General features: G+C 49.0%; 2 protein-coding genes across 4 annotated transcripts in view; one reads left to right on the top strand and one right to left on the bottom strand.

Annotated features, from left to right (window-relative positions):
• Nucleotides 1-15,837, bottom strand: part of SYCE3 (synaptonemal complex central element protein 3) — a 161,056-nt gene that overhangs the window by 119,553 nt on the left and 25,666 nt on the right. The gene's annotated exons all lie outside the window — the stretch shown is intronic.
• SHANK3 (SH3 and multiple ankyrin repeat domains 3) overlaps nt 13,587-15,837 on the top strand; it is a 58,666-nt gene continuing 56,415 nt past the window's right edge. Inside the window, exons 1-2 of one of the 3 annotated variants that reach the window (XM_050745726.1) lie at nt 13,587-13,956; nt 15,183-15,830. In XM_050745726.1, the coding sequence (XP_050601683.1) occupies nt 15,543-15,830 (288 nt within the window). In that variant the 5' untranslated portion in view covers nt 13,587-13,956; nt 15,183-15,542. Of the gene's footprint in view, nt 13,957-15,182; nt 15,831-15,837 lie in introns of those variants that run through there. The other 2 variants (XM_050745727.1, XM_050745728.1) reach the window with 2 other exon arrangements.

Below are 15,837 nucleotides of genomic sequence, written 5' to 3'. Positions count from 1 at the left end.
GCATTGAGGACCTGTAAGCCACCGTGTGAGGGGTCACTTGGAGCAGTGTGGATGCTGTCAGCCCTGGGGGTGAGCAGGCAACCCGTGACCTAGATGCCAGAGTCCTCAGTGAATGATAGGATGTGCTTGGCCAAGACTGCTCTACCCCCAGTGCCTCAACTTTGGGGTGTGTGCATGTGACATAAACGTTCCTTCTGTTCATGTGTGTATTCATTGACTATCCATCCAGCGTGCAATCATTTAGCATTTATGTGTGCTCAGTTCTGTGGCTGAATAAGAAAAGCAGATTTCCAACAATATAAGCTAAAACCCATCTATTGCAATACCTGCTGATTGAAATATAATAATATAATGAGCATTCTTTTGTTGCCTTTTTTTTTTTTTTTTTGAGACCGAGTCTCGCACGTCGCCCAAGCTGGAGTGCACTGGTGCGATCTCGGCTCATTACAACCTCCGCCTCCTGGGTTCAAGTGATTCTCCTGCCTCAGCTTCCCGAGTAGCTGGAATCACAGGTGCCTGTCACCATGCCCTGCTATTTTTTTTTTTTTTTGTATTTTTAGTAGAGATGGGGTTTCCCTGTGTTGGCCAGGCTGATCTTGAACTCCTGACCTTGTGATCTGCCCGCCTCGGCCTCCCAAAGTGCTGGGATTACAGGCGTGAGCCACTGCGCCCAGCCCAGCATTCTTTTATATACATAGCTGAGCTTGAAAATAAAACAAAGACCATCCCAGGAGACACAAAATGAAGAGGAAAGTGAAACCAGCAGGTAAATGAGTGTGAAATCTGGGGCTTCTCAATACTACGAACTTAAAGCCTTGGGTTTTAAGGCTACGTAGGAGGCAAAAGACAGAGACTCGGGCCTGTGCAATATAAGAAGATGCTCACATAAAATCAGGACGTTTGAAGACCCACAGTCTCAGTAAGAGGCTAGAAAAACTAGGAAAGAAATCTGCTTTCCAGGAAAGAGAAAATTTTTTTTTTTTTGAGATGGAGTCTCGCTCTGTTGCCCAGGCTGGAGTGCGATGGCACAATCTCAGCTCACTGCAACCTCCACCTCCCAGGTTCAAGCAATTCTTCTGCCTCAGCCTCCCGAGTAGCTGGGATTACAGGCACCTGCCACCATGCCTGGCTAATTTTTTCTAGTTTTAGTAGAGACGGGATTTCTCCATGTTGGTCAGGCTGGTCTTGAACTCCCGACCTCAGGTGATCCACCTGCCTCAGCCTCCCAAAGTGCTGGGATTACAGGCGTGAGCCACTGTGACCAGCTGAATTTTTTTTTTTTTTTTTTTTTTAAGACAGAGTCTCCCTCTATTGCCCAGACTGGAGGGCAGTGGTAGGATCTTGCCTTGCTGCAACCTCTGCCTCCTGAGTAGCTGGGACTAAGGCATGCACCACCCTGCCTGGCTAATTTTTGTTATTTTTAGTAGAGATAGGGTTTCACCATGCTGGCCAGGCTAGCCTTGAACTCTTGGCCTTAAACTATCTGGCTGCCTTAGCTTCCCAAAGTGCTGGGATTACAGGCATGAGCCACCACACCCAGCTGAGAAATGAAATATTTTGTAATGACCTCACCACTAGATAGAAATCAGTGACAATTTATGTCCAGGCGCGGTGGCTCATGCCTGTAATCCCAGCACTTTGGGAGGCTGAGGCAGGCGGATCATGAGGTCAGGAGTTTGAGACCAGCCTGGCCAAAATAGTGAAACCCCGTCTCTACTAAAATTAGCCAGGTGTGCTGGTGGGCGCCTGTAATCCCAGCTACTCAGGAGGCTGAGGCAGGAGAATCGCTTGAACCCGGGAGGTGGAGGTTGCAGTGAGCTGAGATCATGCCACTGCACTCCAGCCTGGGTGACAGTGTGAAACTCCATCTCAAAAAAAAAAAAAAAAAAAAAAAAAGCAGCTAGAACTAAGCAATTTAACAAGGTCACAGGCTACAAAGTTTATATGCAAAAGATGGTTGTGTGATAGGTTGAGGTGGGTGGATCCCTTGAGTTCAGGAGTTTGAGACCAGCCTGGGCAACATGGTGAAAACCTGTGTATTTTGTGTTTCTCTACTAAAAATACAAACATTAGCTGGGCATGGTGGTGTATGCCTGTAGTCCCAGTTACTCAGGAGGCTGAGGTGGGAGGACAGCTTGAGCCTGGGAAGTTAAGGCTGCAGTGAGCCGAGATCATGCCACTGCACTCCATCCTGGGCAACAAAGTGAGACCCTGTCTCAAAAAGAAAAAAAAAAAAAGGTGATTTTGTATATTATCAACAATTAGAAAATGAGGCTGGCACAGTGGCTCATGCCTGTAATCCCAGCATTTTGGGAGGCCAAGGCAGGTGGATCACCTGTCAAGAGTTCACGACCAGCCTGGCCAACATGTTGAAACCCTGTCTCTACTAAAAATAAAAAAATTAGCTGGCATGGTGGTGGGTACCTGTAATCCCAGCTACTTGGGAGGCTGAGGCAGGAGAATCACTTGAACCCAGGAGGCAGAGGCTGCAGTGAGCCAAGATCATGTCATTGTACTCCAGCCTGGGCAACAAGAGTGAAACTCTGCCTCCAAAAAAAAAAAAAAATAGAAAATGAAATTAAAATTATATTAAAAGTTTTATTTGTAATACATGAAATAACACAAAATTTTTAGGAATGAATTTAGCAAAAATGTGTAAGAACACTACACTGCAAACTACTAAACATTGCTGAGATAAATTAAAGAGGACCAAAATATGTGGGAGGCTAAGGCAGGAGGATTGTTTGAAGTCAAGAGTTTGAGACCAGCCTTGGCAGTAAAGCAAGACCCTGTCCCTATAAAATAAATAAGTAAATAAATGAGGGAATATACTATGTTCATATAATAGAAAATTCAATGTTAGTAAGATGTCTATTCTCTCAGTATATTTATAGATTCAATGCGATACCAGTCAAATTCCCAGCAGGCTTTCCTGGGGAGTTAGAAATTGACAAGTTGATCCTAAAATTTATATAGAAATAAAAATGACCTAGAATAGCCAACAAATTAAAAAAGAACAAAGTTACAGGACTTATCTGCTTTCAAGACTTACTATAAAGTTACAGAAATTAAACAGTATGGAATTGAAGAAAGTTATATAGATCAAAGGAAAAGAATAGAGACAGTCCAGAAATAGACCCACACATATGTGGTCAACTGGTTTTCAACAAAAGTGCAAAGGGAATTCAGTGGGAAAAGGAAGTCTTTAAAAATGTTGCCGAGAGGTCCCTAGAATAGTCAAACACATTGAGAAAGAAAGCAGAACCATGGTTCTAAGAGCTGGGTGGAAAGGAGACTGGAGGAATTACTGTTCAATGAGTAGAGCTTAACATGGGGTGATGAAAATGTTCTGGAGATGGTGGTGAGTTCACTTAATGACACAAAATTGTACACTTAAAAATTGTTAAAATGGTAAATTTTGTTATGTATATTTTACCACAATAAAAACTAAATTTAAAAATCTTAAAAATGATTCTGAAACAACTGGACATGCTGCTCCCAAACAAAATATGAACAGCTACCTTTTCTTGACACCAAAACCAAAAATTAACTTGAAATTGATTACAGACCTAAATGTAAATGTAAAACTACAGCCTGGGCAACATGATGAGACCCCCGTCTCTTTTTTTTTCTTTTTTTTTTTTGAGACAAATTCTCGCTCTGTCGCCCAGGCTGGAGTGCAGGGGCGTGATCTTGGCTCACTTCAACCTCTGCCTCCCGGTTCAAGTGGTCCTCCTGCCTCAGCCTCCTGCGTAGCTGGTAACACAGGTGTGCGCCAACATGCCCAGCTGATTTTTGTATTTTTAGTGGAGACGGGGTTTTGCCATGTTAGCCAGGCTGGTCTCGAACTCCTGACCTCAGGTGATTCATGCGCCATGGCCTCCCAAAGTGCTGGAATTATAGGTATGAGTCACCGGGACTGGCCCCTCATCTCTTAAAAAAAATGAAATAATACAAAAAATTAGCCGGGCGAGGTGGCGGGTGCCTGTAGTCCCAGCTACTAAGGAGGCTGAGGCAGGAGAACGGCATGAACCCGGGAGGTGGAGCTTGCAGTGAGCTGAGATCATACCACTGCACTACAGCCTGGGTGACAAAGCAAGACTCCGTCTCAAAAAAAAAAAAAAAAAAAAAAAAAAAAGAAATAAAATAAAATAAAACTATAAAACACAGGAAAAATTTTTTGTGATCTTGTAGTAGCCAAAGATTTTTTAGAGTGAACCCAAAGAATATGAGAACAATTAAACAAAAAAGATAAATTGAATTCTATAATAATGGAAGACTTTTGTTCTTTGAAAGAGGCTATTACGAAAATGACACGGCAAGCCAAGAAATTTGAGAACTTTTGCAATACATATATCTTATAGAAACTTGTATCCAGGGCCGGGCGCAGTGGCTCACACCTGTAATCCCAGCACTTTGGGAGGCCGAGGTGGATGATCACGAGGTCAGGAGATCAAGACCATCCTGGCTAACAGGGTGTAACCCCATCTCTATTAAAAATACAAAAAATTAGCTGGGCATGGTGGCAGGCACCTGTAGTCCCAGCTACTCGGCAGGCTGAGGCAGGAGAATGGTGTGAACCCGGAAGGCGGAGCTTGCAGTGAGCTGAGATTGCGCCATTTGCACTCCAGCCTGGGGGACAGAGAGAGACTCCGTCTCAAAACAACAACAACAAAAAAACACAACAAAACACTTGTATCCAGATTATATAAGGAGCTCCTAAATTTTAATAACTCAAATCACTTAGTTTTTAAAAATGGCAATAGACTAGAACAGACACATCAGGAAAGAAGCTATGTGAACAGCCAATGAGCCACTCCCCAGCAGCCCTAACTCCCTTTGCGTGGTGTGGCTGACTCTCTGGTTTTTGTTGGCTTCTTCATCTCCGATCCCATCTGTGTCATTCCAATCATAACCCATTTGATGGTTCTAACACTAGGATGGATTTATTATTTAAAAATATACATAGTTCTAGGGCCAGGTGCGGTGACTCAGGCCTGTAATCCCAGCAATTTGGGAGGCCGAGGTGGGTGGATCACTTGAGGCCAGGAGTTCGAGACCAGCCTGGCCAACATGGTGAAACCTGGTCTCTATTAAAAATACAAAAATTAGCCTGTAGTCCCAGCTACTTGGGAGGCTGAGGCACGATAATTGCTTGAACCTGGGAGGCAGAGGCTGCAGTGAGCTGAGATTGTGCCATTGCACCCCAGCCTGGGTGACAGAATGAGACTCCGTATCAAAAAAAAAAAAAAAAAAAAAAATATATAATTTTAAAAATTTTAATCTTTAACTTTATAAGACTAGTCAAGCACAGCACTGATAAGGGGAAAACAGCAGAACAAGGAATTCATTCTTTTTGTCTCTCCCGTGCTGTACCCTTAAACATGGTTACGATGGTAAACTGCATGTTATGTGCTTTTTACTACAATAAAAATAGGTACATAGATCTTATATTATCAGTGGCTTTTGAGAGAGTGGAGAGGTAAACACAGGCAAAACACATAATCTTGAATGAAAAGATAATCAGAATCCTAAATGTGAAATTAACTAGACAAATATTTCTCACTTTTAATTTCACATTATTTTTTTCTTTGAGACAGGGTCTCACTCTGTCTCCCAGGCTGGAGTGCAGTGGTGTGATCATAGCTCACTGCAGCCTTGACCTCCCAGGTTCAGGTGATCCTCCTGCCTCAGCTTCCCAAGTAGCTGGGACCACAGGCACGTGCCACCACGTCCAGCAAATTTTTGTAATTTTGTAGAGATGGGTCTCACTTTGTTGCCCAGGTTGTTCTTAAACTTCTGAGCTCAAGTGATCTGCTCACCTTGGCTTCCCAAAGTGCTGGGATTACAGGTGTGAACCACCTTGGCCAACTAATTCCACATTTCAATGTTAAAACGGTATTTTAAATTTAACACTCTTTCTAAGAATATACAACAAAGAGGCCGGGCGCGGTGGCTCAAGCCTGTAATCCTAGCACTTTGGGAGGCCGAGACGGGCGGATCACGAGGTCAGGAGATCAAGACCATCCTGGCTAACACGGTGAAACCCCGTCTCTACTAAAAATACAAAAAATTAGCCGGGCGAGGTGGCGGGCGCCTGTAGTCCCAGCTACACGGGAGGCTGAGGCAGGAGAATGGCGTAAACCCGGGAGGCGGAGCTTGCAGTGAGCTGAGATCCGGCCACTGCACTCCAGCCCGGGCGACAGAGCGAGACTCCGTCTCAACAAAAAAAAAAAAAAAAAAAAAAAAAAAAAAAGAATATACAACAAAGATCAGCCATTCCTTTACACTGCTGTTTTGCGGCTAGATATGGAGAACACATGCATTAGAATACACTCCAAAATTTGAACTAGTTTTTGATGATGATAAAATTTAGACTGTTTTTTGTTTTTTGTTTTTTTTTTTTTTTGAGATGGAGTCTTGCTCTGTTGCCCAGGCTGGAGTGCAGTGGCCGGATCTCAGCTCACTGCAAGCTCCGCCTCCTGGGTTTATGCCATTCTCCTGCCTCAGCCTCCCGAGTAGCTGGGACTACAGGCGCCCGTCACCACGCCCGGCTAGTTTTTTTTTTTGTATTTTTTAGTAGACGCGCCCAGCTAGCGGGGTTTCACACCGTATTAGCCAGGATGGTCTCGATCTCCTGACCTCGTGATCCGCCCTTCTCGGCCTCCCAAAGTGCTGGGATTACAGGCTTGAGCCACCGCGCCCGGCCAAAGTTTAGACTGTTGACCAGATGCAGGCATGGGCTAAGCATTTTACACACACTCACCTCATCTGGCCCACACAATGGCCCAGGAGGCTGAGAACTGACCTGTGAGCCTCTGAAGGCAGATACCTCCCTCTCAACCAGGTCTGCCATCTGGCCACAATGAATGAGGAAATGGAACAGTTTGTACTATCGTCCCCAGCTTAGCTGAGCACACATGGAGACATAGGAAGGCTAGGAAGCTTTCCCAGGCCACCTGGGTATTTGGTGCCTGAGCTGGGCATTTGCTCCAAAGTCCAGCTCTTGAACTTCTCTGGGAAATGTATTGTTCCTTGAAACCAAACTGCAGAAGTGCTATCAGATTTCAGGGACTAAAATTAGAAATTCGAACCCCTTCAGAACCTTCCCTGTCTCCCAATCTGTATTTCTTCCAGTGTGGCTTTCTTCTCGAGCCTGCTTAGCTTTGGATGTAAGGTGTGTTCAGGGTGGTAGGGCCCCAGACGCCGGCTGTAGTGTGAGCGTGGCTTTCTTCTCAAGGCTGCGACTCGGTCACCAGCAGCTCCTGAGTTCACAGCTGTCCTATAGATCCCAAGAGTGGAACCAGTCTCCTCATTTTAAGAGACGTACAATCTTAGAACAGGATTCACACTGGCCCCACTTGGGCAACATGGCCACTGGCTTCTCTACTGACTAGCCATAGTGGCCCTGGACAAGCTACCTGTTTGTTAAATGAGGACAGTAACAGTGGCTCCCTGAGTGACTTCGTGATGACTGAATGAGAGCTAGTATGTGTAATACACTTAGAAGGGCATGTATGTGCTCAAAAACCTTAGTGAACAATCCATTTTCATAATTCTCACTGCACATTTCTTTTCCATTTAAACATTTCCCATAAATCTTTGTGGTGGTTCCAAGCAAAAAAGGTTTTTCTGTGAAACTGTCACTATTGCCAGCTTTGGAGTTTGAATTATGTGACCCTTTGTGGTCCTGGCCACAAGGCCAAGGCACTGACATAAAAGAAGTGCTGGGCTAGTGGCACAAGAGACACATCCGGGTTATTCAGGTACTTACATAGATCCAGGCCCAACACGAGCTCATAACTCCTGGTCATAAAACTCTCACAGAAACAATCCACCGAGTGTAAGAATCAGTCCACACCACAAAAAGCAGAATCAGACCATCAAAAAGTTCACATAATGAAACTATTGGCCAGAAATTTTAAAATAAATATTTTTGAAATAATTAAAAATAAAGAAGAGGCTGGGCACAGTGCTTCATGCCTGTAATCCCAGCACTTTGGGAGGCTGAAGCAGGTGGACTGCTTGAGTGTCAGGAGTTTGAGACCAGCCTGGGCAACATGGGGAAACCCTGTCTTTACAAAAAACTTTAAAAATTAGCTGGGCATGGTGTTGCACGCCTGTAATCCCAGGTACTTGGAAGGCTGAGGCAGGAGAATCACTTAAACCCAGGAAGCAAAGGTTGTAATGAGCCAAGATCACAACATTGCACTCTAGCCTGGGCGACAGAGTGAGATCCTGTCTCAATAATTAATAAATAAATATATACAGTCTAAAGGATGTACTCTCAGGAAAAAGAAAATTGAACCTAGAAGGAAAGAATGAGAGGCAAGAAGGCCAGGCGCTGTGGCTCACGCCTGCAATACCAGCACTTTGGGAGGCTGAGGCGGGCGGGTCACTTGGGGTCAGGAGTTCGAGACCAGCCCAGCCAACATGGTGAAACCCCGTCTGTACTAAAAATACAAAAATTAGCAGGGCGTGGTGGCAAGTGCCTGTAATCTCAGCTACTTGGGAGGCTGAGGAAGGAGAACTGCTTGAACCCAGGAGGCGGAGGTTGCAGTGAGCTGAGACCCAGCCATTGCACTTCAGCCTGGGCGACAAGAGTGAAACTCTGTTCCCAAAAACAAAACAAAACAAAACTCAATAACATGTAACTAAATCTAAATAAGCATTTATTTTTCAACAGTGAAAGTAAGAGACGACTAATTTGGAGATAAAAACAACAGGGACAGAACCCTACAGGAGGTTAAGTGTTCTATAGGATGAGAGGAGCGTGATTGGAGGTTAACTATTCTAAAGTCTTTTTATTACACAGAAGGAAGATAGAGATACTAATTAACTTTAGACTTTGTTAATTATGCATGTGCAAAGTTTAAGTGTATTTATAAAAATGACAGAAAGAGAATGCATAACTTCCAAACCAATGGGAGTTGGAGGAAAGGAGAAAAAAGAAAACTTGATCAATCCAATAGAGGCAGAAAGAGAAAAAAGAAGCAGAGAAAAAAACTGCAAATGGCATGAAATAAGATGGTAAAAATCAGTTAAAGTATATCATTAATCACAATACGCATACTTTTAAAGATTAAAAATTGTCAGACTGGCCGGGCGCGGTGGCTCAAAGGCCGAGACGGGCGGATCACGAGGTCAGGAGATCGAGACCATCCTGGGTAACACGGTGAAACCCCGTCTCTACTAAAAAATACAAAAAAAAAAAAAACTAGCGGGCGAGGTGGCGGCGCCTGTAGTCCCACTACTCGGGAGGCTGAGGCAGGAGAATGGCGTGAACCCGGGATTGCAGTGAGCTGAGATCCGGCCACTGCACTCCAGCCTGGGCGACAGAGCGAGACTCCGTCTCAAAAAAAAAAAAAAAAAAAAAAAAAAAAAAAAATTGTCAGACTGGGTTTAAAAAAATCTAACTGTACATGCTATTTAGGAGGCACACTGAAGATAAAGACAGAAAGGATAAAAGGAAAATGATGGAAAGATATATGAGGCCATGAAGAAGTGTGCTGTAGCTATATTAACTGTTGGAAGAAATAAAATTAAGACAAAAAGCTTAATTAGAGATAAAGAATGGTCTCACATAATGATAAAAGGATGAATTTATCAGGAAGCTGTAATAATTTTAAACTTGTTAGCATTTAATGACAAAGCCATAAAGTATATAAAACCAAAACTGGCAAAATTTCAAGAAGAGACTGACAAAGCCACTGCCAGAGCAGAGATACAAACACATTCCTCTCAGTAATTTATAAATCAAACAGACAAAATATTACAAAGTACACAGAACATGTGAATAAAATAAACAAGCTTGATCTAATGGTGTTATATGTGAATATAATGAATATATATGAATTAGTATGTATCATAGATATGAATTATTGTTTCATATATATGAATCAGTATATGATATAGATATCAATATATATAAGAATAGATATACCTGTACCCAACAATTCCTACTGAATAAATAGGAAACATTTACAAAAATGGACCATGTAGAAGGATACAAAGAAAGTCTTCATAGAACCTCAAAATATCAGTATTATCCAGATACCTCCTCTGACCATATATAATAAATTATCAGTATCCAGGGGTTAGTCTTCCCCCAACAAAAAACAATATGCATTTGAAAATATAAATAAGCATACTTTTCAGCAATTCCCAAGCCAAAATAGATAATTGGTATTAGAAAATCAGAACAAAACAGCCAGGGGCAGTGGCTCATGCCTGTAATCCCAGCAGTTTGGGAGGCTGAGGTAGGTAGATTACCTTAGGTCAGGAGTTCAGGACCAGCCTGGCCAACACGGTGAAACCATCTCTACTAAAAAATGCAACAATTAGCCAGGTGTGGTGGTGGGCACCTGTAATCCCAGCTATTTGGGAGGCTGAGACAGGGGAATTGTTTGAACTCAGGAGGCTGTGGTTGCAGTGAGCCAAGGTCACGCCACTGCACACTCCAGCCTGGGCGACAGAGCGAGGCTCCATCTCAAAAAAAAAAAAAAAAAAAAAAAAAAAGAAATTCAGAACAAAACTAAATGAAAATACTACTTATCAAGAATTAAGGGAACAGGTGTGTGACTGTAGTCTCAACTACTCGGGAGGCTGAGGCGGGAGGATGGCCTGAGCCCAGGAGCAGGAGAGTGGGAGGCTGCAGTGAGCTATGATCCCACCAGTCTAGGCAACAGAGTGATACTCTGTCAAAAAAAAAAAAAAAAAAAAAAAAAAACACACAGGCTGGTCTGAGTGCACTCAGTGGCGTTTACAGCTAACTGATCACAACCAGCCACAGTTACTTGTTCCTTCTTCACTCTCACTGTTTCACTTGACTAGCTTTAAAAAGTAAATTTTTTTTTTAAAGGAAAGCTTAACGGATATAATGAAAGTGGTACTTCAAAATTTATAGGTTTATGAAGAAACAGAAAAAAAGACAAAAGAGAAACACTGAAAATTAATAAGCATTAAGCTCCATTTAGAAAAAGAATCAGGCTGGGTGCAGTGGCTCACGCCTGTAGTCCCAGCACTTTGGGAGGCCGAGGTGTGCGGATCACTGGAGGTCGGGGGTTCAAGACCAGCCTGGCGAACATGGTGAAACCCCTGTCTCTACTAAAAATACAAAAATTAGCTGGGCGTGGTGGCTCACACCTGTAATCCCAGCATTTTGGGAGGCCAGGATGGGCAGATCATGAGGTCAAGAGTTTGAGACCAGCCTGACCAACATAGTGAAACCCCATCTCTACTGAAAATACAAAAATTAGCTGGGTGTGGTGTGGGTGCCTGTAATCCCAGCTATTCAGGAGGCTGAGGCAGGGGAATCGTTTGAACCCAGGAGGCGGAGGTTGCAGTGAGCCGAGATCATGCCACAGCACTCCAGCCTAGGCAACAGAGCGAGACTCCATCTCAAAAAAAAAAAAAAAAAAAAAGAAAAAAAATAATCATAAAAACTCAAAAAAGTAAAGAAATAAACATAAGAACAGAATAAAATAGAAAGCAGAGATGATCAAAAAATGAAAAGCTAATTCTTTAGAAATAGATTTGCATTCCTAGAAAAATAAAACTTAAATAAGATTCAAGATAGAATGGAACCTAAATATACCTATAGATATTCAATAACTAGATGCCATAAAAACTTTACTCCCTGCAAATACTGTGTATTCAAGGATGCCTGCCTTGCACAAGCTGGTCTGGAGTCTGGGAGAGGGACTGATCTGGAGAGGGGAAGCTGGGTGTGGACTTGCAGATAGAGGCTGCTGTGCTGACCTGGCACACAGTGGGAGCACTGCCATGCATCAGGGCTGTGCCAGGGGCTTGGACACTTCAGTGAACCAAACCGGCAAAGGTCTCTCTCCACTGGGTGCCTACATTTTGGCAGGGAAAGAAAGACAGTAAAGCACAAATAAGTGAGTCAGAGTATGCTAGAAGGGGCCTCAGAAGGAAGGCAGGGACCAGAGTGAGGCAGCGGAGCAGTGTGGGTCCAGGCAGGCCCACTTGGGAGAGGAAGGTGGAGGGAATGGCCTGGGAGCAGAGGGTCGTCTCCCCTGACTGAGGTGTGCAAGCCAAGGGAGGTGAAGGTTCCGGGGAAGTTAGATGGGACAGGACAGAAACGTGCCTGTGGGGTTAGCAGCAAAGGGTGCTGGTGTTGCCTTCGGTGATCTTTCCAGGGAAGTGGTCGCCCATGGTTTGTGGGCAGAGCGAGACGGAGGGTAGGGAGTGAGTGAGAGGGGCCGGGGGAGCCATACTGAGGGGTGGGGAGGGGACAGCTCTGAGTGCAGCTGAAGTGAGGCCAACAGCTCTGATAAGGGAGAAGGCAGCGGGGGGCAAACCCAGGCCCACCCGAGGTCCTGAGGGTGGGAGGGGGTGTGAGCCCCCTTGCTGGAGAGTGTATTAAGACAGAAGGGCTGAGGTTTGGGAGGTGTCACAGTAAGTGCTGAGGCAGGGAGGGCCCTTGCAGTGGCCTCAGCCTGGGGGTGGCAGCGAGGCAGTGGGCTGGGGTCCATCCAGGGCTTGGTTTGCCCCCCACCCGTGTCCAGCACTATTCTGGGTGCTTTGCCCACATGAGCTCTCCCAGGCCTTGTGAGGCCTATTTGTGTCTAAATGTGTGTGGGGGCAGGTGGGGAAGAAGTGGGGATGGTGAGAAGGACAGATCTTTCCAGAATTTTGGCCGTTGGAAGGAAGGGAAAGCCTAGGGGCCATGGTGTCCTGTAAATCCCCACCTTGCAGGTCAGAGACAGGAGATAAGAGGGGGTAGGCCTGGGCCCAGGGTGGCCCTGCCTGGCAGGTGGGGTCTGGTGGGCCTGAGGGAGGGTCCTCAGGAAGCTTGGGGAGGCCGTGGGGAACGTTGGGATTATTCTCAACAAAATAAGGGGCAAAGACACCCCGTGTCCCTTGGCTTCCTCTCCAGGAACCCACCCGGAGGACGTCATGTGTGTGAGTGCTTGTGGGTATTGTTATTTTTGCTGTTTGCCGGGGTGGCGGTGGAGCTGGGGAGTGACTCAGGCTTGGACTCTGTTCACGATGTGAGCATCACGCGTGCCAGGCACTGTGCGGAACCCAGGCTGAGGGAGGCACGGGCAGGGGCTTCAGTGTTGCCCTGGGCAGTGGGTCTTTGACCCAGCTGAGTCTGGGGACCATCTGTGGTCTAGCATCTATCTGTGGGCTGCCGGTTGGTGAAGATGTGAGATTTTCTCTTGAAAGGCTCAGTGGCCACAGCCCCAGTGCTGGCCTGGGTGGCTGGATTCACCTGGGCTGGTGGGTTGGCAGGAGGCGGCTGGTGGGGCCCAGAGGTCCAGTCTAAGGGTTGGGGGTTGTAAGGTCTCTGGGTCCATCCAGCCAAGGGCAGGCTTGCAGGGAGAGCCCAAGGGAGAGGGAGGAGGCCCAGGGCTGTGGAAGACCTGGTTGTGGAGAGTCCATCACTGGTGGACTCAGAGGCCCCATCCACCACCTTGTGCTGGCCACAGTGGGATGAAGGGCCGGCACCTGGGAGCAAAGGCAGGCAGAGGTGGTGGTGTGAGGGATGGCAAGGAGGGTTAGGGTTAGGGCTGAAGGAGGGGTTGGGAGGGAGTTGGGGGCCTGGGTGACCGGGGTGGGAGAGACACGGGCAGGAAGACGGTGGAGACACGAGGTGGGCCAGGAAGCACTAGTTTCCTCTCTCCAGGGCTGGGCCACAGGAAATCCAGCCCTCGTGCCTTCCAAGGTGCTTCCTGCAGATAAGGGAGCCTCCAGGGCCCCTTCCTGCTCCCTGCTCCCGGGACCCCCACCCCTCCCATCCTGCCCCTTCCCCTGGGAGACCCTCAGCTGCACCACTCAGGCCAGGCCAGTGGCCTTGGGAGGGGCCTGGACAGGGGGTGGAAGGTCTGTGATGCTGGGACCACAGTTCCCGGGCAGGGAGCAACCGTCCAGGAGTGGGGAGAACGCAGGAGTGACCCACACACCGCACTGGAGGCTCCGCTCTGCTGGGTCAGTGGTGTCCTGGGTAGGTGGGAGGAGCAAGCCAGGCTGGTCCCAGGGAAGAACGGTCCCGCTCTGGGGTTGACCAGAGGCTGTTTTGAGGGGAGAGGGCTCATCAGAAACACTCTATATGGGGTCAGGGGTGCTCTGGGGTGAGCAGGCGGTGGAGGTGGATCTGTGGGGCGGGGGGGGGGCTGTTCTTGGAGGGGGTGTCACGCTCTGTTCGGTGTGGGTCAGGGTGTTTAGGATGGTCCAGGTTGTGGCGGGTGCGGGAGGGTAGGGAGGTTTTTCTACGTGTATAGGGGCCGGAGCAGTTCAAGGTTATTCCTGGGAGGCTCAGGCAAAATCCGTTTTGTGGGTGATCTGGAGCTGCTGTTGGGGAGGCTGGGGGTTAGAGGCTGTTTTCCTCCTTAGGCAGAAGGGTTCCCCCGGCCAGGCTCTTCTGCGAACGTTCTCAAGCTCTGCCCTCAGGGGGCCAGCGGCTTCTCTACGAGGATCTGGGGCTGCTCGGGGGCGGGAGTGGGGGGTGGGGAACGCCAGGCAGAGCGGGTTGGGAGAGTTCTGTAGGAGTTGGAGCTATTTCGACTTAGGGGCTGCTCTTGGGGGCACAGGGGCTCGCAGTGCTGGACAGCTCCGAGAGGCCGCTCAGGGCTGGGGGGCCTGGTGCGCCCCGATGGGGCGGCGGTGCTGAGCTAGTTTCTTTACTGAGCTCCCCCCTCCTCCGCCCACTCATCACCCCCCCCGCGTTGCCACGACAACGCGTAAAACTAAAATTCACTTCCCAGTCGCAGGTGGAGACTAGTAGCGCCCCCTCCCCTAGGCCCTTCCCCGTAGGTCGCGCCCCCATCCCGTCGTCGCTAAGGTGACGGGGAGGGGGCGACAGGCGTTGGATCCGGACCGGCCAGGGGGCCTTCGGGGGAAGTCCGGAGCAAACTCCCCAAACTAGGCTGGGGTGGGGGAGCCGCGCTGAACACGGCAGGGCGTGGTCGAAAGGGTTAATTCGGAGGGCCTCTCGCCAAGGCGGTGGGAAGGCCCTGGACCCTCCCCGGTCTGGAGGTCCCCGTCGTCCAACCCCCAGGCCTGGGGCAGGGGTGGTCCCCGCCATCTCCTCCGGGCCTGGAGCTGGGGGTCGGTGGAGTGGGGGGGAGAAGTCGCCACCTCCGGAAATTAATTGTTTTTCTTTCCCCTTCTCGCCCTACCTTGGTCTTCGTGCCCCAACGCGGCCCCCACCCCAGCTCCGGGACCCCTTCCTCCGCCGCACCATCCCCGGTGGTCCGCGGATGCCCGCCCGCTGCGGAAGGGCGGCGCGGCCCTTGCTGCTCAGCCACTCCCCCCCCACCGAGGCCTAGGACTCCCCCCCACCCCGGCACAGCCCCCCAGGCCCCCCGCCCTGTGGCTTGGCCCCCGCCCTCCGCAGACACCTCCCACCCCCACCTGGGACCCCGCAAGTAACCCCCCCACACTGGCCCTGAGCCCTCCCGGCCCCCGCCTCCGGCGCAGCCCCCTCGCCACCCCCGCTTCCCTCCCGTCTCAGGCCCCCTCCCCCCGCCGCCCCCGCCCCCGGGGAAGGCAGGCGCCGAGCTGAGCCGGGGCCGATGCAGCTGAGCCGCGCCGCCGCCGCCGCCGCCGCCGCCCCTGCGGAGCCCCCGGAGCCGCTGTCCCCCGCGCCGGCCCCGGCCCCGGCCCCCCCCGGCCCCCTCCCGCGCAGCGCGGCCGACGGGGCTCCGGCGGGGGGGAAGGGGGGGCCGGGGCGCCGCGCGGAGTCCCCGGGCGCTCCGTTCCCCGGCGCGAGCGGCCCCGGCCCGGGCCCCGGCGCGGGGATGGACGGCCCCGGGGCCAGCGCTGTGGTCGTGCGCGTCGGCATCCCGGACCTGCAGCAGACGGTGAGCC

This window comes from Macaca thibetana, chromosome 10 (assembly GCF_024542745.1).
Source record: "Macaca thibetana thibetana isolate TM-01 chromosome 10, ASM2454274v1, whole genome shotgun sequence".
In the NCBI taxonomy this organism is placed as follows: domain Eukaryota; kingdom Metazoa; phylum Chordata; class Mammalia; order Primates; family Cercopithecidae; genus Macaca; species Macaca thibetana.
This window is presented reverse-complemented; position numbering and strand designations above follow the sequence as displayed.